Source organism: Rhinolophus ferrumequinum, chromosome 21 (assembly GCF_004115265.2).
Source record: "Rhinolophus ferrumequinum isolate MPI-CBG mRhiFer1 chromosome 21, mRhiFer1_v1.p, whole genome shotgun sequence".
NCBI classification, from domain to species: domain Eukaryota; kingdom Metazoa; phylum Chordata; class Mammalia; order Chiroptera; family Rhinolophidae; genus Rhinolophus; species Rhinolophus ferrumequinum.
In genome coordinates this window covers 18,426,933-18,449,328 of record NC_046304.1, presented here as the reverse complement: position 1 = coordinate 18,449,328, position 22,396 = coordinate 18,426,933, and the positions used below count along the sequence as shown (strand labels likewise).

General features: G+C 56.6%; 1 protein-coding gene across 1 annotated transcript in view; it reads right to left on the bottom strand.

Annotated features, from left to right (window-relative positions):
* Positions 1 to 22,396, bottom strand: part of LOC117013385 (unconventional myosin-XVIIIa) — an 82,947-nt gene that overhangs the window by 28,032 nt on the left and 32,519 nt on the right. The window contains 23 exon segments of the mRNA XM_033090482.1: positions 541 to 606; positions 3,746 to 3,855; positions 6,285 to 6,528; positions 6,853 to 7,041; positions 7,779 to 7,829; positions 7,831 to 7,937; positions 8,081 to 8,134; positions 8,137 to 8,224; positions 10,382 to 10,468; positions 11,271 to 11,463; positions 11,757 to 11,847; positions 12,058 to 12,231; positions 12,806 to 12,817; positions 14,346 to 14,366; positions 14,707 to 14,851; positions 15,078 to 15,141; positions 15,945 to 16,045; positions 16,640 to 16,782; positions 16,908 to 17,121; positions 17,478 to 17,654; positions 17,771 to 17,877; positions 18,077 to 18,164; positions 20,205 to 20,240. Coding sequence (XP_032946373.1) covers positions 541 to 606; positions 3,746 to 3,855; positions 6,285 to 6,528; positions 6,853 to 7,041; positions 7,779 to 7,829; positions 7,831 to 7,937; positions 8,081 to 8,134; positions 8,137 to 8,224; positions 10,382 to 10,468; positions 11,271 to 11,463; positions 11,757 to 11,847; positions 12,058 to 12,231; positions 12,806 to 12,817; positions 14,346 to 14,366; positions 14,707 to 14,851; positions 15,078 to 15,141; positions 15,945 to 16,045; positions 16,640 to 16,782; positions 16,908 to 17,121; positions 17,478 to 17,654; positions 17,771 to 17,877; positions 18,077 to 18,164; positions 20,205 to 20,240 — 2,562 coding nt within the window.

Genomic DNA, 22,396 nt, shown 5'->3' with positions numbered 1-22,396 from the left:
TCCGATGAGGAATGTGCCCCGTGGGAGGGTGGTGGCGGCACAGCCTTGCCATGTCCTGCTTGTCCTTCTGGGACGCTGGCAGCCCTAGACGACTTGCCAAAGGGGGCTCTGCCCTCTGGAGCACTCTGCCTGTTGCCTTCCCGCTTCTCCAAACTCCCTTCCCTTCTGTCTTCCCCACTTCCCATACCAGGACCCAGGTCAAGTTCAGGGCCACCTTCCAACCCACTCCCTCCTGACATCACAGAGGTGTTCACAACACTGAACAAGCCAGTTATTCAGAGGGAGGGAAAGTGAAGTTTGCTGCAGCTGGAATATCTAACTTCCCGGCCTCTAGCCCTGAATGGGGCAGCTTGAGAAGAAGAGCAGCCCCAGAGGGGCTGGGGGGTGAGGGCACTCTGGGGGGGGGGCAAGACTCTGAAGGGACCCCAGGACACTCCTGATGTTGGACTGAGCAGAGAGGGCAGGAGGGGGAGGGTCAGCCATGTGGACAGGGGGACCAGAGAGTAAGGGCCTGACTGCCTTCCCGTAGCAATAACTCACCCGGCTCAGGCCCATGCAGCAGCTGCTCTTCTCCAGGTCCAAGGACTCCAGCAGCTCCTCCACCGCCTGCAGAGAGAAGCCTCTGTCAGGGGGCCCACCCAGGGCCTCCCCATCTCCATGCAGTGCTTCGCGTCCTCCATTCGGAGTCCCTTATGTATTCGACAAGCACTTTCAGTAGGCTTCCGCTGAAAGTAGGGTCAGGCACTGTGCTAGATTCTGGGGCTGTGAGGGTGCCCACAACGAGGGCGAGCGATCTTTTCTGGGAGCGAGACAAGTGAATTACTGAGGTGCGTAGAGGAGGAAGCATCTAAGTCAGATGGCGGGAAGGTGGAAGGCGTCCCAAAGGAGGGGTTGCCTGCGCTGAGCCCTTACATACAAGTGAAAATTAGCCAAAGTCAGGAGAAGGCATTTCAGGGAGAGGACATTTCGGGGAGCGGGCATTTCAGGGAGAGGACATTTCGGGGAGCGGGCCTTTCAGGCAGAAGGACGAGCATGAGCAAAGGCATGGAAGCACAAGACACAGAATGAACTGAGAAAAGTATTAATAGTTGGCACAACTTGGAGTGAAGGGGGTGCAGTTAATGTACAACCAGAGAGGTAGACAGTTGCCAAAGTATGTGGAGCCAGTGTGCTGAGAGCCCCTGAAGGGTTTGCTCAGGGAGGAACGTGATCAGATTTTCCTTCTACAAAGATCCTACTGGCCCAGGGGAAGATGGATGGAGATCTCCTCAGGCAGCTACTGAAGTAATCCACAGACGAGAAGGCCGGAGCTTGACCGGAAGGGAAGAGAGGAGGGGGAAATGCGGAGATGTGAAGGAGCTAGAGCTTTGGCAGGTGTGGGGGAGGGGCAGATGAGAGGAAGGACGCTAGGAACCTACTGAGGTTTCTGACTTATGGGACTAATTAGATAATGGTGCCATTCTCCAAGGTGGGGAACACAAGAGAAAGGGCAGGTTTGAGATGAGTTGTAGTCAGTTTGGTTTGAACATGCTGAGTTTGAGGTGCTGTAAGGCAGACAGGCAGAGACGTCGAGACCGCAGTCAGATAGCAATGCACGTCTGGAGTGCAGGAGAGAGGCCTGGGCTAGAGGTATTGATCTGAAAGTCATCGATATACGTGTGGTAAGTGAAGTGACGAGTGTGAATGAGGTTGCTCCGGAAGAGGGTTGTAGATCAGAAAACACAGACGGCCAAGGAAAGTGTCTTAGAGAAGAGAGAGAGCTTTACTTCAGGAACGAGTCGAAGAAGGGAAGCTCAGAGAGACTGAAAAAGAAAGAATAGAGAGACAGGGGCACAGCAGGAGTGGCAGCAAAGCAGCTGAGCAGAGAATGTTTCAAAAAGAACAGAGTTGTCCACATTCACACGTTGCCAGGAAGCACGGAAAAGTGTCCACTAGCTCTGGCAGCGTGAAGGGCATGTGCAGACAAGAAGACCAGTCCCAGGGTGTCAGGGCCGGGAACCAGGCAGCTGTGGGCGGAGGAATGAATGGCAGTGGGGTGGGGAACAGCAGGAGGACAGTAAGTATTGATGGTATGGGCAGGTGGGAGACAGGTAATAGTCCGGCATAAGAGACGGTTGACAGAAGGCTCCTATTTGAGAGCAACGTCTACGGAATGTTTCTCCACGAAGAAAAGAGCCAGCAGAGAAGGAGCGGCTGAGGGACAGGAGAGAAGAGTCACCACAATGGAGCAGGTCTCCAGGGGGACTAAAGGGAATGGGTTCTAGAGCACAGGCAGAAGGGACTGGACGAGGAGAGGGACGCTTCTCCCACCAGACAGGAGGGCTGGGGAGGTGAAGAACAGTGGACAAAAGACAGAGAAGGAAGTTGGAGCCTCGATTATATTAGCGTTTAGAGGCAAGGTCAACTGCTGGGAAGATGACCCAGAAAGGTGAGGCTGGGGAGGATTTGAGGAGAAAGGTGGAGAACGGAGTATCAGGGAAGGAGCTTAGAAGGGGGACCAGGTAAGGATGGCGCACACGGAAAACTTGCCAGGCCGCTCCAAGGGCCCAGGTGAGGCTGGAGACCATGAAGCTGTAGGAATTCAAGTCTACATGGTTATATCATTTCTCCCACAGCAACTTGGGAGCCCCAAGCTTAGTAGGGCAGATGCCTAAAGCTGGCCGTTCAGGGTGGGGTTAGGCAAGGCAGGTGCTCAGGAGGCTCAGGACAGCTGAGGGCGATGGAAGGCCAAGTGACTGGCGGGCTGGACCACAGCGTTGTGGTTGAGTGGAAGAGGAAGTCAAGTCAGAAGGGAATGGACAGAGCAAAGAAAATGGAGTGGGGTCAGAAAGGAGAGGTCTTGATGGAGTCAAAGAGCAGGTGTCCCGAGAGGAAGAGGGGCGTGAGATGCACGGGTAGGAGTCTGAGGTCAGAGAAGGCTGCACTGGAATTTAAGATTTGAGAGGCGGAGCATTTCCAGGGATGACAAGGTGCTGGGTGTAGCCATGAGTGGGCGGCTGGAATGGAGGTCAAGGGTCAGAGAGAAGGGAGTGTGGAGCAGGTCATCCACATTCACACCGAGATTGCCCTGGACACTGGCAGGTCCTGGAGGGCAAGGGTGGGGAGGTCACTGAGGCCGCCACGACTGTGGGTCTGTGACTCGGGGCAAGGGGACGGGGTTTGTGCCCTGTTCTGCAAGGACTCTCCCTTTTAGGGAAGCCATCCTAAGCGCTGAGATGCTTTCAGAGTCAGGATGGGTGCCTGAGGCCAAGCACAGTAAAGGAGGGTTCGTCTGCTCGAGGGGCACTTCCGGGGGTCAAGGTGACAGCCTAGAATGGCAGGGAGACATCCCCTCCTACAGCCAGGAATTCACCAACCCAGGCTGACAAGGAGCCCAGAGCCTTAGGCGGACTGCGGCACAGCCTCCTCTGTAGGAGCTAGTCCCTGACGTGGAGGCCCAGGTGCGACCAGGCACACCAAAAATCCAGTTCTCATGTGCCACCTGGGAGGCTCTGGGAGGACGGTGTGGCTCACCAGACGGCAGACACCCACACCTTAGGCCTCAAGAGGTGGAAGACTTTGATTCCTGTAGTCCATACCCCCGGCTGCCTTCTCCCACTGCCACAGCTTGGCTGCCATGTGCCCCTGTCCTGCTTCCAAAACCAGAAGCCTGAGCAAAGGCCAGCCCGGCTCCCTCTAGGCAAGGAAAGGCAGGGGCCTGAGCAGAGGGAGGGGAGTCTGGGGGGGCCCTGAGGCCCAGACCTACCCGTTTTTCATCCACCACGATGTAGTTGCGTCCGTGTTTCTTGGTCAGATGTGGGGCCAGGACGTCAAAGCGGCGGCGGAACTCGGAAAACACCATGTGGTCGGGGTAACCTAGAGAGACAGCAGACCAGGGCCAGGTCCATCAGCAGCTTGCCTGCTCCCAGCGGGGTGCCCGAGCAGCCCGCGGGGAGAGTCACCTGAAGGGGAAGAAACGGCTGTAGGAGGAGAGCCTGAGGTGGAAGACGGCCCAGGAAAGGAGAGCAGAGAGGAAGGAGGCTGGGGCGAGGCCGACAGGACATTTGGGCGGCCCCACAGGGGGTTGCAGGGTTTGAAAGGGGAGCAGGTTCTTTTAGAGGGAAGCAAGTTCCCCCTCAGTGAGGCGTGCCAACGGGGAATGGCTGACCACCTGGAAGGAATGCTATGGAAATCAAAGCCTAGATGACCTCTAAGATGCTTTCTAACCCTCCAAGTCTATGAGTCTGTTATAACCCAGAGAGAACAGTGTCTTGAGGACCTTATAGGAAAAAAAGAAAAATAGGGCATTAGAGAATAGCTGAGAAGAAAAGTGCATGGGCTTGGGGGTAGAATCCTGGCCCTGGCTCCTAGTATGTGACCTTGAACAAGTCACTCAACCTCTCTGAGTCTTGGTTTTCTCATCTTCAAATGGGGGCCCTACCGCCTAGCTCTCATTTCTCTTAAATGAGACAATATGTAGAAAGCACACCTTGGCTCCTTTGGTGGGTGTTCAATAAAATGTTCCCTTCCTTTCCTCAGTCCATTGAAGCCGGACATCAGAAAGGGCTCTCTTCCTGCCCCCATCCTGACCTTGAGTCCTAGGCCAGGTGACAAAAAAGACTTGTAGATTCTCTTTCCCTAGAGAATCGTCCCTAACAGAGAACCCCTACCGTCTGGGCTTGAGGTCGGGGCAAGAGTGTGATGGCTTCTGGGTAGGAGCACGGTCAGCATGGCGGCCAGGAGGAGGTTATTCTAAGTCACCCTGAGAATACCTGAGCTCACAGTAGAGGACCAAGAGACCCAGGACCAAGAGACCCACTCCTACAGAATCACAGAATTTCGCACCGAAAAGGGTCTGAGACCAGAGACAGCTCACCTTCCAGACTGGAAACTGAGGCCTGAGACCGCCTTGCTCAAGGTCACAAAGGCTATGGCTGGAGGCAGAACTGGACTTCAAACCTGGACTCCCGACAGCCAGTCGGGGGCTCACTCCACTACACCAGCCTAGCTAGCTCTGGGAAACCCTCCAACTGGGAGATGAGGCTGATGCATGTGCCTGATAATTGAAACAGGAGGCGGGGGCCGCTGAGGGGCCAAGACAAAGTGAGCTATTGATTGTATCTGAATTGCAATTAAATTGATGGGCCAGGATAGCAGGTCCGGACGCCTGGCATCTTAATTAATCATCAGTGCTATCGATGGTGGCTGGGGGCTGAGTGGGGCGGAGGGCGGGGGGGCCTGCTGCTGCTGGGCTCATCGATCTGCTTGTTTGAGTAAAGCACATTGATTTTGGTTCAGAGCGGTAACAATCTGGTTTTGAAATAATAAACACCAACTCCATATCAAGACGTGGGGACAGATCGATGATTTATTTAGAGCAGGGCAGGGAGCCCGTTTCCTGGCTTTGCTGCTGAGGAAAAGTGACGGTGCCCACAGGGAACTGGGTGGGAGGGACCCTGCCTGCTCTCCTAGCTAAGGAAAAAAGGGCAGAAACCTGGCAACTCATAACTTCTCAGGAAAATGAAACCCTACTTGAGAGGCATGATCTGGGAAGCTGGTCTGCTTGGGTCAAATCTCACCCTGCCTCTCACGAGCTGTGTGACCTTGGGCAAGCTACTTAATCTCTCTGAGCCTCGGTCTCCTCATCTGGGAATGATAATCGTACTTACATCTCATGAGGCTGCTGTGAGATTGAATGAGTTAACGTATATTTAGTGTCTAGTACACCATAGATACTCTAAGGATGTTAACTACTATTATATCACTCTCTCTGTCCTCTCCTCCGGATGGATCCATAAAAAGTTCGTCTGACCTTTCCAAGGGAATTTTAAGTACTTCAGAAAGACTTAGCACCTCATTTCTCATTGGGGCGCTGGCCCAGCCATCTGCCTGCTCTTGGAGGTAGTTATCTCCACTGAGCATATGGCTCCACGAGGGCACTGAGTCTGCTGCTGTGGGCAGAGCTGACCCGTCCAAACCAGGGAAGGGGAGGGTAGGGAGCTGTGGGAACAGGGCACGTGGAGCGGGGAGGGCAGGGGGATACGGAGGACTGGAATATGGAAGGGAGAGGAGGCAGAGGGGAGTCAGGAAGGTAGAACGAAAAAGAAAAAAGAACAGACTGGGCTGGAGTGACAAGAAGAGAGACCCCACAGAGGAGGTACCGGAGCAGAGAAGAGATCGAGGGCCAGTCCAGAGACAGGAGGGGAACAGCACTCCCCTAGCCCCATAGGCCCCATTTGGGAGGGGGAGGGGCAGGGGCAGCTCCAGAAAAGAGAAGCAGGACCTGAGAGGGAAGGAGGCCCCACCTTGGCGGTACATGCGCATGGCATCAAGCAGGCGGGAGCCACGGAGCTGGGCACGGAGCAGGGGCACATCGAGCTGCAGGAGCCCAGCCTCGCAGTGGTCTCCTGAAGGCAGGTCCAGCTCGCTGCTGCTGCTGACTCGGCGGCAGGAGGCAGAACGGGACTCCCCAGCCCAGCCCTCCGCCACAGGCAGGAAGCAGTGCACAAAATGCAGCTTCGACTTCTTGATGGTGTCAATGAGGGCATCCTGCCAAAGGGGAAGGGACAGCCCTCAGTGGACTCTGATGGCCCAGCCCATGCCCAGAAGAACAGGGACTAGTGCCAGCACTGCCACTCCTTGCAGATGGCAGGTGTCCCACCACTGGCCAAGACATACTGAGCCTAGACAACTCTGCCCTCACCAGGCCTGAGTGGCCACTCAGGCAGCAGCACTGCAAAGGGGACCCCACCAACAGCCATCAGGCCAGAGTAGGACACCAAGTGGGCCCGGGGTGACCTGAGTGTGCCCAGAATGCCCAGGCTACCTGCCAGGGGTAAGAAAGGACACTGGGGCCTGGGCTGGCACACTCACCACCTGCAGCTTAATCTGGATGCATAGCGACTTCTTCTTGACAGCCGCCATGCCCGTGGTGAAGGTCTTCCGCATGCTGGTCGCCCGGCGCAGTGCCAGCTGTGAGCCGCCCTCCAGGCCCGCAATGGAGCCTGAGAGCACCGTGGCGCTGCCCGCGCGGCCCACAAACAGGTTGCTGATGATTTTTCTGCCAGAGGCGGGAGAGCAAAGGAGGGAAAGAAGTCACTTTCATGGAGCAGTAGAGGCCGTTCCTTCTCCAAGCTCCTAGGAAGACAAACAACCCCCGCACCACTGTGGCCAGGGGCCTGGGCTCACTGGGCTGGGGCTGCATGTCCCACACCCTACGGAGAAACTCGAGAGAAATCTCCACATAATGAGAAGAGAAAACCAGGGTGGGTAGAAGCCGAGGGGTAGGGAGGGATTGAACAGAGTAGGCAATCTGTTCTCCACCACCAGGGAGAGGGGCGCCCATCTTGCAGGAGACAGTGGAACTTAACATCTGACAGAAGGTAGAGTCTACTATTTCATCTACTGGTCATTATCCATCTCCCTGCTAGAACGTAACCTCCACACGGGCAGGATTTGTGTTTTATTCATTGTCACAGAGTAGGTGCCGAATAATGATCTGTTGAATAATTGAATGGATGACAGGGCTTCTATGACTGAGGGGTTTCTAAGGCCACTCCTGCCTTCTGTGAAAATGCAGGGGGGTTAGTTAAATTTAAAACTATAGGTTCCTCCAACCATGTCTGTCCCCACCTCCTCTCCAGAGGCTCCCACCCCGTGCCCCCAAGGCCGATGAGCCTTGGCTGCTGCTTCTTTGGAAGTGGGGGTTATCTACCCTGCTGGTGAGGGGGCCTCTGAAACCAGGGAGCCCCAAACAGCCCTGGGGAGGGGACAAGGGCAGAGCGAGTGGTGTTCTTACTTCTGGAGTCCTGCAGGAGCCGGGGGGCATTCTGGGTGGCTGGTTCTGCTTGGTGTAGTTCACAGCCAGCCGGCCACGTTGTACTCTACCCAGTTAGTGGCATGGCTGTGACCCAGGAGAAAATGGCGTGGTTTGCTGCTGCGCAGGAGGGGGCTTTGGCCTGAGCATGGGAGAAGCAAGATCATCAGGGCCTAAGCCCAAAAGCCCAGGGACTCGGTGGGTCCCCAGGCAGTGCCACCTGGACCCAGATACGTGGGTGCTCTGGAGAAGAAAATCAGAAGAACTGCCTTCCCTGGGTGCCACCTACCTTTTTGTCACCTTCCTGGGGGCCATAGTAGGAGAAAAGGCGTTCCAGAGGCTCTCCTCGGTAGCCTCTGGTACCAGAGCCTCCTCTTCCAAAAGCCACAGCAAGCCCCTTGCCTCATCCGTGCGGGCCAGCGAGCGGACCTATAATGAAGCAAAGAAATCCCACTGGGTCACACGGAGCTGGGAGGAAGGAGCTAGTGCCCCCGTCCCCAACCACATACTCGAAACACGCTGTACACATGCGCTCGCGCGCGCACGCGCACACACACACACCACACACACACACCACACACACACACACACACACGCATCTCCTGCCGCTCACGGCTGACACCTTGTGGAGAAGGTGGGCAGCAAGGAGGAAGAGGGGGCTGGAAAGAGATCAGAGAGAGAAGCCCACTGCAAATGATTCCTAGGATTTGTGTCCCAAGTTACCCCAGACTGAAGCCTTCTCAAGCCAAGCCCACAACCCCGAGGCTCTCCTCTGTCCTCATCCTCTTGCAGGTCACAGGGGCTAGTGTGAGCTCCATACTGCCTGGAGGCATCACCTCCCAGGAAGAATACACGAGATAAAGGCTGTGAGGCCCTGATAAAGGCTCGGTCCTGAGTGCTGCATGGCCCGAAGGAAGCTGTCAATAAGTGACAGCGGTATGGGATGGGTTACCCTGGAAGGTGGGTCACTGCAGAGTCATAAACTCAAGTGCATAAAGCATAAGACAGGTGCCTTCACGGCTGTGAAAGCCAAGTGGGCGGAGCTGGGGTGAGTGGAGAACACCTCTCCCCATCTAAAGGAGACAGCCACCACTCAGATGCAGCCAACTGCCGTCCTGCAAGAATGGCCTAGTGTTGATAAATCCTCCAGTTTTTCAAGAGAAGGTGGAAATACTGAATTCTGATTTCTAATACCCCCATGCAGCCCAAACAAACTAAGCTTGTGGCCACGTCTGATCTCAAGGTGACTTTTCTGTGGAATTCCAAGTTGTCCTCGAGCAAGAAGGACTGAACGTTCCCTGCACTCCATTCTGGCCTGGACGTTAGGGACTGGGAGACAGGAGAATTAAGAGAAGCGCCATGTCCCCTCTTTTGGATCCCAGCTGCCTGTAGCTCCTTCTCATAGCTGTCCAAGGGAGGCAGAGTAATTACCAGGAGCAAGTAGAGTGTGGCCAACGACTGATGGGCAACGAGGGGCCCAGAGCGGCTGGAGCTGCCAGCAGGAATGAGCAACAAAGCCACTGGACAGTGAGTGACAGGCTGGGCACGGAGGAGCCCAGTCCCCAAAGTGCAGCTGTCCCATGCCAAGGCCCATCAGATAGGGAGAGCAAAAAAGGGAAAGGATGGCCAAGCCCCATCCAAACCCACAGTCTGTACCACTACTGCTCCTAAGCCACAAGGACTGACTTCCCCATCCCTCCTGGCAACGGCGAAGGTGCTCTAGGGAGGCTACCTCGGGAGCTCAGGTGTCGGGGGAAAAAACAGCTTCCCTGGGCAGATGGGGAGCTTGGGCATTTGTTCCAGGGGGATGCACACTCTCCCCAGGACCCCACGCCCTTGCTAGCCCAGCAGAACCTTACCACAAGGAACAGGGAGGGGGGCAGGACTCAAAGCAGAGGGGGAAGATCAGCAGCCTAGCAAAAATGCCAGCTCCCCAATAAAGCACCGGAGGCAACTTCCCTAATTGCAGGTAATCACCACGTGCCAAATGCTCATCGGGCCAGTCAGTCCCCAGGCAGCAAGGTGCCCAAGACACTAGTCCAAAGGGTGACAAAGCCCAACCCCAAAGGTTGAGGGGCGAGGGTCAGACCCACGTGGCCCCCAGTGGAGTCTGTAGCTGGGCACTGTTTCCCTGCGTGGGCACAATGCTAGGTTGCATCAGTCCTCTTCTTGGGGACCATGGGAGGGAATAACTATGTCCTCTGGGTCCAACCAGCTCCTCACCACCTACGAGGAGATACCAGGGCTGCTGGCAGACATACCTGAGGCTCAGTCAGACACAGGATGCAGCCTGAGTCCCAGCTGGTAAGAGAGGAGGTACAACTTCCTGTCTGGCTCTGAGCCAGACACTCAGGGGCAGAGGCTCCCCATTGCACCACAACAGAAGGAAGTGCCACCTTCCTGGCAGACAGGCTGAGCGGTAGGACCAATAGCTCTAAAGTGCTGGTGTCTAGGCCTGATTACTAGCCCCCCTCAGCTTCTAGTGGCACCACTGGCAGCAGCTTTTATGGGGTGGCGGGCTCTACTGAGGTAGATGAATGAGAAAGGAGAGAGAAGGCCAGCTCAGGGCCTCACTGGAATTCCTACCAGGGTCTGATGGGAGGCTTGGTCCACAGCAGCTACAGAATCATCTGTGGCCGGCTCCAAGTCATCAAATGCCAGCTCGATGTTTTCCTAAGAAAGAGGGCATAGGGGTAGTGAGCACGGGGGCACAGGGCCATGTGCGTGGCACAGCTCTGTGAGCAAGCTAGGGTCAGCAAGGATGACCTTCCCGTCCCACGCAAGAGCTCCCCTCTGGTAGCCCGAATGACAAATGCTCACCACCTCCCAAGGCACCACACTGTATCTCTGGACAGCCACGCTTCTTCTAACCTCCTTTTATACTGAGCTAAAGTCACATATGCCTGTTATTCATATTCATCGATTAGGCTACTCCGAGTAAGCCTGCTTTCGATTTCACACGCATCCTTGAAACACTTGAAGGCAACTGTCACTTTCCCCCTGAATCTTCTCTCAACGCTGATAAATACCCTTCCTTGGATCAATATCCCTCACCTCCACATGAGGTAGGATTTCCAGGTCTCGTCCCATTTGGGACACCCTTTTATGAAGGGGTCCTTAATCATCAATCACCACCTAAACAGATAAGGAGACAGGGAAGGCCAGGCCCGCCACACGTGGAGGCAGCAACTGCATGGTGGCAATTCACAGGGCCTAGGTGGTGCTTTGAAGGTGGGCAAGGAGGGACCTTGAATGCATAGCTTCTTGGGGAGCAAACTCTCCACAAAGTAAGACTGTAGCCTGGGCAAGAAAAGTCAACTAGTCTAGAAAGCCAACAGACATGACAAGAGAGTAAAAGCTGGAAAGGGGCAGCCTGCAGGGCTGCTTTCCTTTCCGCATCTACAGATGCCCTCCCTGAGGGGGCCAAGGCCAGAGGGGGTTGGGGGTGGCAGGCAGAGACAAGGTCAAGCGCTACCTCCTTGTATCTTTCCAGCTCCTGCACAAAGGTGCGCTCGTGGAAGAGCCTCTGCAGCCGGTCCTGGGCATAGTTGTGGCACAGCTCCTCAAAGGAGGCCCCACGGGCCGCCCCAGCCTGCTCGGGGTTCTGGAAGCCCGGAGTGTCCACAATCATCATAGAGCAGAGCGAGTGCTGGCTGGACTTGAGAGCCCTTCACAGAGAGAGGCTGGGTCAGAGCTGGCCGGGGCAGTTCCACCGAACAGGCCCCACTGGTCTGCCCCTCGTGCCCAAGCAGCCCTGTCCTGCCCAAGCCAAGCGTCCATCCGTGTGCGGGAGCCCAGGACCCTGGTGGGGAGGAGGGGCCTCTCTTGGCCTAAAGGACAGAGAGCCCTCTGGTGGTGGAGGATGGCTCTGTCTCAGCAATCCCACAAGCACAAAGCATCAACTCCACCTCTCTCAAGGCAGAAACCAGAGAGCTCCTAGGCCTTCTTGCTCGGCACTCACCTATTCATCAGAGAGACAAGAAGGGTGAAGAGCTCGCTGTAGAGGCCAGACGCCATGCCCTCTAAACACTCCAGTGCACTCAGTTTGAGGCCTATGGGGCAAGAGGATCAGCTCTAGCTCCTGCTCCCTGGGATTCCCACCTGGGTATCCTCCCAGGGCCAAGTCAGCAGGGGACTGGGGGCCAGGCCTTTCCCCCGGATGGAAGCTCTATTCACCCCAGCAGTCTCCCCATGGCAGAGGTCGCAGAGAGTCCTGGATGAGGCCTCCCAATCACACCTGCCAGCCAAGGGGCTCAGGGTACCTGTGCCATCTCCCAGGCTCTCCTCGGGGCCCTGGCGAAAAGAGGTAGAACGCTGCAGGGTACCACCCTTGTGTTGGTGCTTGAAGATGGCTGAGGAGAGCTCCTCCAGGCTGCATCCCAACAGATACGCGGCTTTCTGGGCCCACTCGTGGCGAGCAAACTGCTTGCGCCCAGCTAGGGGGTAGAAAAAAGGATCTGGCATCTTGGGTCTTCCTCTTTAGGCCATTTGATGACCACTGTGCCCTTTGGCTCCCCATTCCCATAGGACTGGGGAGTTGGCATCTTCCAGAGGAAAAACCAGCCATGATGACACCGGAGGGCTTCCGGCAAAACAAGGGCAGCCAGCAGCTGTGTCCCTCGGGGGTGGAGAGAATGAGTAGGTCCTAAAAGAGGAGATAACTCCACACTGCCGCCACCAGAGGGCAGCCAGTCAGCTGTGAACATCCGACTTGGGGAAATAGTCAGAGGATGAGCCAGCCCACCTATGATGAGCATGAGAACCACCTGTGCCTTGGGGGACATATCATGAGAGAGCACGGTGCCTTCCTCTTCCATGAATGCATTAGGACCCTCCCTTTACCTCTAGGCATGTGCCAGGGGAGGACACAAACACCCACCCATGGCCCAACAGTGGGGATATGAAAAAGCCTCAGAGGAAAAGGGAGCAGCCCACGCAGGCAGACGGGCCTCAGCCAACATGTGTCTAATCACAGCAATTAGGGAAAGCTAACAAGGAACAAGGTTTTACCTTCAGCAGCTTCTGTAAGGCAAAGGACCAGCATGCAGCATGCAAAGAAAAACAGCATGTTAGCAAATAGTCATCAACTGAGCCCGCCAGGCCCACGGGAAGGGACCGTGGAGGGTGGGGGTTTGTGAGAATGAGCAGGCGGGAAAACACAACCATATTCCGACTCAGACACATAAACACACACACTTATAATCTCAAAGGAGTATGTTTATGACTGTAATCACACTGACACGTACACACAGAAAGACCTACAAAGACATTCTAACACACACACACCCTGGAAAATACTGGAAGCTCCGAGGAGGTAACAGACCCTACTCAACAAGGTCCAGAGCTCTCCACCTGGAGTCAGCACTGAGTGGGGTTACAGTGGTACACCGGTTTTCTAACTTAATCTGTTCCGGAAGACCGGTCGAGTTCTGAAACGTTGGAAAACCGAGGGGCGGTTTCCCCATAGAAAGTAATGCGAAATGGATTAATCCATTCCAGACCTTGAAAACCAACCCCTAAAACTGCAAATTTAGCATGAATTTTACTATCTAATGATACCACAGATCCACAAAATTCACGGCGTTCGTAAACCGAAATGTTCGTCAACGGAGATGTTCGAAAACCGAGGTACCACTGTATAAGAAACCTGGGCTTGTCATCTCCTCAGAATGAAAGAACTTCCTCAAGACATAGCCGCACGCCCACACACGTGCCTGCCCACACAGTCTGGAGACAACTCAGAGCCGCTTCCTTTCCGGTAGGTATGCCACCTGCTGGGATCAGAAGCCGCTAACACCCAGAGGCCTGTTCCTCCATGCTCCCCCCCCCCCCCCCCCCATTCCTCCATGCACTCCTCCCGCACTCCTGCTGAGCAGCCTGGGGCCCTTCACATCCCAAGGAAGATGAAGCCAAAGCCCCAGGTGCTGAGCAGCCTGGGGCCCTTCACATCCCAAGGAAGATGAAGCCAAAGCCCCAGGTGCTGTTCAGACACAGCGCCCCTTTCTCTACACTGAGGAGAAAGCGGTGAAGAGGTGCTCAGAGGCCCCACCCATCAATGTACTCGCAGAGGAAGGCAGCGGAGCTCTTTCAAGGCAGACCAAGCTCCAGCCATTCACAAGCCTCCAAGCACAAGAGCCCAAGCTGCAGCCCACTCGTTACCACGGTGCCTGCTGCCCCCTAGTGGCTTCCACCCTGACGTGCAAGAGGAAGAGATACCTGCTACCAAACCAGTGGAGAGAAGGGAACAAACACTCCGGGGAAACTGGCCTCAGGAAGCCCCAGGAAGTAAGCCCACCCTATCCTACCTAAGCCCCATGGAGGACATTCTGAGAGATTCCCAGATCTGGATGCAAAACAGGTAGAAGCAGCTATTTGGGGGACTCCGAGAAGCCCCACATCTCTAGGTGCCCTCTCCACCTTCAACCCTGGGGCTTCTCCCGGGCCAGTCCCCTACGATAGAACAAGCCCAACCCACAGAAAGAGCCCAGGGCAAGCACCAAGAGGGGGCCAAGTGGCCCCTACACCCCAGGGAGGAGCCAAGGTCAGTTACCGGCTTGCTCCTCGAGGGCCTCTGTCAGGAAGGGAACAAGAAGAAGAGTTATTCCAGGCGGGCTGCTCTGAGTTGGGGCCCTTGTCTTTCCCCTCAGCCTCCGAGCCCCCAAACCCCTGCTTTCACAGTGCTTCCGGTCACTGACATTTAAGTGCAGGCCTCAGGCCATCATTGGCAGAGATGCTTCTCTGAGTGTTGGGAGCCTGCTGCTCTGATGTGGGGGGCTGGGAAGCGGCACAGAAAAAGAGGGGTGTCTGACAACAGAAGAGTCTGTGCTTGGTGAGGACAAACTGGGAGTGGGAAGGTCGCCACAAGGTCTCCCGCCCAACAGGCCAGGCTGTTGGGACCCACTGCAGGTTACCTTTGGTGGCTCCTGCAGCCCCCAGGTGGTAGATGGCGGCCAGGATGAACCAGCAGGCTTTCTGTTCATCGGGAGAGATGCCCAGCACCTTCATGGCCGTCTGTAGCTTACTGAACTGCTGCGTTGCCTTCTGCTTCTCCTCAGGCTGCAGGGTCAGATGGGCATATTGGCACCGGATCTCAGAGGGGTACCCCCCCCCCACCCCTGGCATACCCCCATGCTGCTGGACCCTCAGGGAGGGCAAAGGCTAGGGTAGAGCTGCCCAGCTGGAGCGGGGCGCCTGCTATTCCCATTCGGGCACTCCAGGCATTTGAGGCTTCTCCTACCCCCAAGGCCCAGGGCTGCCAACCCCGTGCCCAGAGGGCCCTCACCTTGGCCAGTGGCACAATGCCGAACACATTGTTCTCTGCCAAGTGGTTCAGGTGGAGCTCTGTCCTAGGGGAACAAATGAGGCATCAGCACAGTGCTTGGTTCCTGCCAAGGCCATCTCCCTATCAGGGCGGAGGCAGACAGACTCAGCTTCCAGACTGAGTTCTGTCCGCCCATCACGCCCTACTGTCAGGCCAGCTGCTGCTGCCTTTCTCAATTGGTCTGGATGCATGGTCAGAGCATCAGCCTCCCTAAGAGAGGTCACCAGAGATGCCCTGGTGTGTGTCCAGTCAGACCCCCGGAGCAGAGAACGTGCCTGCAGGGCGAGTCCAGCCAGGACAGAGACCGTGCCCTCAGTTATAAAAAGAGCTAACGAGGATAATGCCCTGGGGCTGCTCGCTCCTTTATCTTTTCCTCAGTGAACACAGACAGCAGGTCTAAAGGTCTAAAGGGAAGAGCCTGGCGGAAGAGCTAACATAGGGGCAGGGAAGGCAGCTTGGAGGGCACAGAAAACTGGCTGGGCTTTTGGCCCCAGTGTGGACTCAAACACCATCTCTGCCCCATCCTGACTGTGCGATTGCGGGCAAGTCCCTGACCACCTGTATCTCAGAGTGCTTTCTTCTCCAGCCCTGCCTTTGTGGGTCGCAGAGATCCTAGCTAGGCCCTGGGAACACGGAAGGGTCAACTGTGCCCGACACACAGCCAGACCCCTGTGCTCGGGGCTCCTTCATCTCGCCATCCTCAGCACCCAGCTCAGAGCCTAGCATGGAGCAGGCACACAATAAACAAACAGTACAGGATGCACCCAAGTGGCTTTCACGAGGCTGGAATCCAAAGCACCCTCCCTGTTCCCTCTGTCCCCATCTCACCTGAGGGTGCCATCCCCACAGGCTAGCAGGTAGTAGAAGACATTGAATGTGGCCTCACTGGCTGGGCGTCGAGCCACGCGCAGCTTCTCCAGAAGCATCGTCTGTGCACAGCATGGAGGGTATGGGCAAAAGAGGGTAGTGCCAGGTCAAGCTTCTCCTGCCCCTCACCAGAAAAAGCGGGGCCCATGGGAACAAGCAGCTGCTTGTTATTCTCCAGGTGCTCAACCAGAGGCCAGATCACCTCAGAGGCAAACCCAGGCAGAAAGCAGAGCCACAGGGAAGAAGACAGGCCCAGCTCCTAGAGGGACCCTGCTGCCCTGCCTAGTCTCCAGGCACAGCCTTCGGGGGAAGCTTGACACGTGTGGTGAGGACAGGTTTCGTTTAGCAAGGAAGGGAGTCAGCCTCAGGGGGGCCTCACTCCTATGACCAGCCCAGTCCTCCCTCGGTGATAACTGCCTGAAAGGAGCCCGAGTACAGGGCCGGAGCTTGGTGGGCAGGAGGCTGAGTCCTGCTATACCCAGGGCAGGAGGCATGAGGGCAGACTGGCAAAGACTCAGGCAGAGCAGCCAGTCCCGCCAGTGCCAAGTCCTTTTGGTTGGGGGAGAATCCCAGGTAAATTAGGCCCAAGAGAGAGCCTGATTTCTAGGGCATGAAATCAGGTGGTCAATCTCCTTCTACCCTGCGTGTCCCCTCACCTGAATGGATGCTGAGGCCACCTGGCCAGCTTGGTCAAAGTCTAGGGAGAGGATCTGGGAGAAGCGGGTGGCACTGCTGTTCATGATGGTGGGGCTGTTCCCAAAGGCTTCCAGGAGGGTGTACAGGGCCTGCCACTTCTCCACTGCAGAAGACAGGCCCAGGGGCCATCAGGAAAGCCAGGGAGAAAAAAGCAGGCACCTCGGAGGGGCCTCCACCCCCACTCCCCTCTCCCAAGCCCATTCTGTTTCTCAGTTGTCTCTGCCTCACCAGAAAACACCTTGTTCCCGCTGGTGCCTGCGATGGTGGCCAGGTATTGCACCAGATGCTGGCAGCTGGTGGTCTTGCCACTGCCACTACTGCCCAGGAGGACGATGGACTGGTCCTGACGGCTCATCAGCATTGCCCTGTGTGCGGTCTGGGCCACGGCGTAGATGTGGGGTGCCATGTCTTCCCGCCGACACCCCTTGAACATGTGCATCACCTTGGGCAGGAGAGGGATGGGAGGAAGGGGTGGGCTTTTGGCTGGTCCCACTCAGATACCCTTTACCCCCAAGGTCCACCTGTTTCTGGGCCTTTCACTCCGGGGTAGCAGAGGGATTCTGAGACTAAGGCCGTGCATGGAAATGCAGATAGCAGCCAAGTCCCGGCCTCTGGTAGAGGTTGGGGGAGGGCCTTTTGTCCTCACCCCTTGAAATGACTCCACTTCCCAAGACCAACTGTGAGAGTGGACAGGAGCCCAGAGGGGTGCCAAGGGGAAGGGACAGAGCCAGAAAAGGTGGGGTAGGTCATTGGTGGGTGGGTCCATGAGGCAACACGGTAGCCTAAGGGACATCGCACCTTCTCGGAGTACACGGCAGGAGCCCCGCGGGGGCTGATGATGAGCAGACTGGGGCCGGCATACGTGTGCGGCAGGCTAGCGCCGTAGCGCTGGCGCAGCGTGTGCAGGACGCTGGACTCACTGAGGTACACCAGCGAGGCCAGATCTTCTAGGCGGTCGCAGGAGGGAGCATTCGCCTGTGTGACAGGACAGACAGGAGGGCACTGAAGAAGCAGGACCTGTCTGCACTGCCAGTGGACAGGCCTGCCCTGCCCAGCCCACCTCCAGGGCCCTCCACCAGCCTCCTGCCAACCTTCTCTATGTCATCCTCGTCCACATCCAGGATGGTTCCGTCATGGTCTAGCTTCACGCGCACCTTCCCCTCGGGCAAGCTGAGCTCCTGGGATTTGAGCTGACTGGCTGCAGAGTGGGGCAGGCAGTCAGACATGAACCTGGGAAGGCTTTGCCACCATCTTTAGGCCCATCATGCCCTGCCTCCTCCCCCCTGTGTCACCAGCCTCTCCTAGCTCACCACCCAGCCCTCAGCAGACCCAGGAGGCACAGCAGCCCTGAAACCTGGGAGGCCCAGGCATCTGCGCTGCGGCCTCCCCAGACTCACCCAGTGAGAAGCCGTCCTTATGGACCAGCCACACCTTTTCTGTCTCGTGCCAGGCCTCCTCGGCTGCGATCTGCTCTTCCGTCTTCACCTATCAGAGGGAGGGGAAGAATCAATAGTCAGACCCTGTTCTGGAACCGAAACAAGGACAGCCGGAGAGAGGGGACGCGTGAGGGGAAGAGCTTCCAGATGAGCCACTGGGCGAGGGGGACAGTTGGGTGGCAGACACAGAACAGGGGACATCTGAGGTTTCAGACAAAACAGGTGGGGAAGCCAGGAGGTAGTGGTAGCCCCGAGGAGCCCTGAGCACGAGGACCATGCCAGCCGTGAGTGTGTGGAAGGACAGGGACACAGAGAGCATGTGCCCAGGGAAAGCACATCAGCAGGTTCTGCCTTCCGCTGCCCTCCCCACCTCCCTGCGAAGCCTGCATTAGTATCCCGAGCCCACACCTCTCACCCTGGGCCACAGCTACTGCGACCTTTAAGGCCCAGCTGCTCCCCCATCCTGCTAGGCCCTCTGTCACCAAGCTGGGGAAGGGCGTTTCCTCAAGACCCAAGGATAGACTGTCTCCCGAGGACTTTGCAGGGCAAAATGAAAAGTGGGGCCTGAGTCCTAGCCTCGGCCTGGCCTTCCTCCCAGAGGACGGTCTACGGGGGTGGGTGGGAGGTGGTGCCCAGAGGCACAGGCCAGCCTCCCTGCTCCTCCTCCATGCCTGCTCGGAAGGTGGCAGGTGCACAGACCTCTGAGGACATGCTAAGGCCATATAAGGACAAGAAGGAGCACGGCCGAAGATACGAGGGGCGTAGGGAGGGCAGCACTGCTCTGCCAAACACAGGAAGAGACTTGCATGCCACACAGATGGGCACCGGAATGAGTACAGAGGGGTTAGGAGTCACCAGTCAGCATCCATGGGCTGTCAGCATGTGAGGGTGCCAAACCCGGCGTCCCCTGAGAAGATCTGAGCTGAGCAGAAATGGTGCCCCAGGGAGCTGGGCAGACAGGAGACAGGCCCATCGAGCTCCTTTTCTTGTGTGTAAAGGAAAGGGCCGCAGGCTCATCCAGTGGCCCCGGTGGGGGGAAGGGCACCCCCCCCCCCGTAGCATGGAGCAGCCATCAGGCTGGCCCTACCCACCCCACCTTTCTGAGGATACAATTAGTCTCCTAGAGTCCCCCACCTTCAGGAGACCTGGGATGTATACACTGCTTTGGGATACTGACCCCCAGTGAGGGATCACGAAGGACAAGAAAACACAATAAGAGGAAGCATTTTCTTTGTCACATTTCTTAGAGCTGAAAGAGAGAGCTCTGGGTTCTACTTCCAGGTTGGATTCCGGTTGTAGAGAGCTGTCTCCCTCTTGCTGATTGCCCTCCCCAGGTACAGAGTGAGACGACTGGACTACACCAGTGGCCCCCAGACTCTGGCAATCATGACCAATGAAATTAGCCTTCAAATAGGAGGATCGCTATAAGGGGACATCAATATTTTAAATTGTTAAGTGAAAACATTTTTTAAAAAAGGTTAGTTCTTTATATTTGAAGAAATGTAACTTTATGAAACAAAATTATGTGCTTTTTTAAAAAAAAAAAATCACGCAAAACAGATGAAACCGTCCTCCTAAATGGGCACATTCTATGGGTCAGGTATTTGGAGACTGACGCATAAAGTCCTGGACTATAACTCCTTCAGAACTAATCCGAAGGTGGGTTTCCCACATTGGCCAGCAGGTGGAGACAGAGAATGCCGCATCTTCGTGCTTGAGCCCGAAGGGTGGTAGGAGTGGGGTGGTAGGAATTCAGCCTTTTCAGCTTTCTCTACACAGAGTGAGCAGAATTGAAATACCTAGAAACTAAAACTGTGGCCAGGCCCTTGGGCTCCAGTGGCTAAGAACCATGTGGTGACACTCAGTCTAGACATTCCCCAAGGGCCTGACACAGAGCTGTCCCATCTCAGACTCCTGGCACTGCCTCCCCAGAGGACCTCCCAGATATTGGGCGGGGGCCGGATGGGGAAAGAGGCCTTACACTCCAACACGAGGCCCGAGCACAGACGCCAGCCCACGTACAGGCCAGGGGGGGCAGGTTGTCACCAGGAGAAGTGGAGGGCTCCTGAGGGGGGCAGGAGCACCCTACCTGGCTGTGGGCAGGAGAGGCGGCCTCAGGGTCCAGCTACCAGCAGCAAGCAAATAAGAAAGAGAAAAGAAGAGGCATGAAGACAAGTAGACGACTGGCCTGTCCCCTTCAGCAAGCACCCTGGGCCAAGTAGGGGGGCACGCTCAGGCTGCCCGAGGTGCAGGGTGGAGGTGGGAGTCGCTTAGCACCAGGAGGGGGGTTGCTGGCCTGGGTGGGTGAGTTGTACCCAGTCAAGGACAGGCCAGACCAGGAAGGAGAGGCCTAGCTTGGTGAAGGGACACTTGTTACCATCACATTTCTCAGAGAGAGAGAGAGAGAGAAGTTGCTCTGGTAAGTCATTCCCTGTGGCCTGGGCAGGAGGGGGCCACTCTTCCTGGCCACACTGTCTCCTGGGCTGGCCATTCTGAATTAGCCTCCTCTTCTGTGTGCTACCAGGCCAGGCCACCTCACCACACCAAACACCTGGGCCCCCCTGGGAGCCCTTTGCCTTATCTCCAGGATATTTTCCAGCCTAGCTCCCCTGCAGCCATCAGACCCCAGCCAGGGCTGTGCCTGGCCTCCAAACACACACCCGAGGGTACCACTCCCCCCGCCAAGGGCTGCCCTTCAGATATGTCATCCCTGCACCTCTCACAGAATAAGACCACCAGCAGTCCCGAGTCTAGGATGCCTTCCTCAAACCTCCACGGCAGTCCTGCTCCACTCCCAGGCAGGCACACTACCCCATGGCGGGGACGGGGGGCATCACCACATCCGGGTCCACATGCCAACTGCCCAAGTACCAACGCTCGGTGGGCAGACCCTACGGGCTAGCCCTGATCTCTCTGTGTCTGTCAGGTCACTTCAAGGCCGTTCTGGAGAGAAAGGGGAGTCCGCCAGGCCTTGAACCTTGCTGTTAGAAATGGACAGGTTGTTACCAGGCCCCACCTGCGTCTGGAGAGCCAGGGCATCGAAAAGGAAAGTGTCAGCTCCCTGGCTCAACACCCACCAGACCCTGGCACCAAGACATGTCCTCCAGGGCAAGAGAACAGGCCAGAGAAGGGGGCTGGTACCCAGCCAAGAGGAGGGGACCCTCCCAAAGGCACAGAGCTCTGGACTCCCTGGAGAAGCAGGTCTCACTGCACTCAGACCCTTCACAGAGCCCTTCTTTCCTTTCTTGAAGTGGGAAGACCATTGTAAGGGCACCTAGGCCGCCATGGAGCATTCTTTCATAGGCAGGTGCTCCTATCCACACAGACACACACACAGCCTGGCTGCCCGCCTCAGGAAAGAGGAGCGCCAGGGATGGGGAACCACACAAGAGGGAGCATTACAGAAGCTGTGAAGATCCTCTCAAGGCGTTGCTGGGCCCTCCTCCGCGGGGGTCAGCCGGACCTCAGAGGCAGCTCCTGCCTAGAGGTTAAACCACTGTTAGTCCTGGTCCCAGGAAGCGGTGGGGGCACAACACACCAAGCTTCTAGCCCAGGAAGCCGCTAGGACCCACGGGTAAGTGAAGTAGGGTCAGGGAGGCAAGCCAGGCACCAATTTGAGTTTTCAAACTATCAGATAAGAAAAGAAAGAAGAGGTGCCTGGGAGTTCTGGGGTGATTTCTCCCCACTGTCCTAACCATGTCAGCTCCAAGATGACCCTGGTTTTCCAACACACTCTTGGCCCCTGCCATCAGCACAGGTGACAGGTGTCTCTTCTCGGCCCCCCAGCTCCACCCTAGTGAGAGGCGGAGGGATAGGGAGCTAGAGGGAGGGTGGCTGGCCTCTCCCTTGGAGGTTCTCTCAGGGGCTGATGGTTTGCCTTATGCCCTGCCCATGAGGCCAAAATGCCCCTGCCAAGTCCTGTGTGCCAGAAGGTCACTTCCCTGATTCAGAATAGGCCAGGAGGGGTAGGGAAAGCTGCAGCCTTCTCCTCTTTAGGTTCTGTGAAGCCCAAGAAGAATGGCATGGGAGCAAGGCGGACTCGGGGCCTTAGGAATCCCAGGAGGGTCTCTAGGGCTAGGAGACAGGACAGGCCTTTAGGCTGTGCCCTGCCCCTCATGCCCCTGCCCCTCCCCTTCCAGCCAGAAGGAACATGCAAGAGCACAGAGAAGCAGTGGTGAAACTCGATGCACCCCCGCCATACACACACCCTATGAGGCCTCAGAAGGGTCTACGAAATGGGAAAGCTTGAAGAGAACTGTCCCCAACCCAAGGACCAGCCAA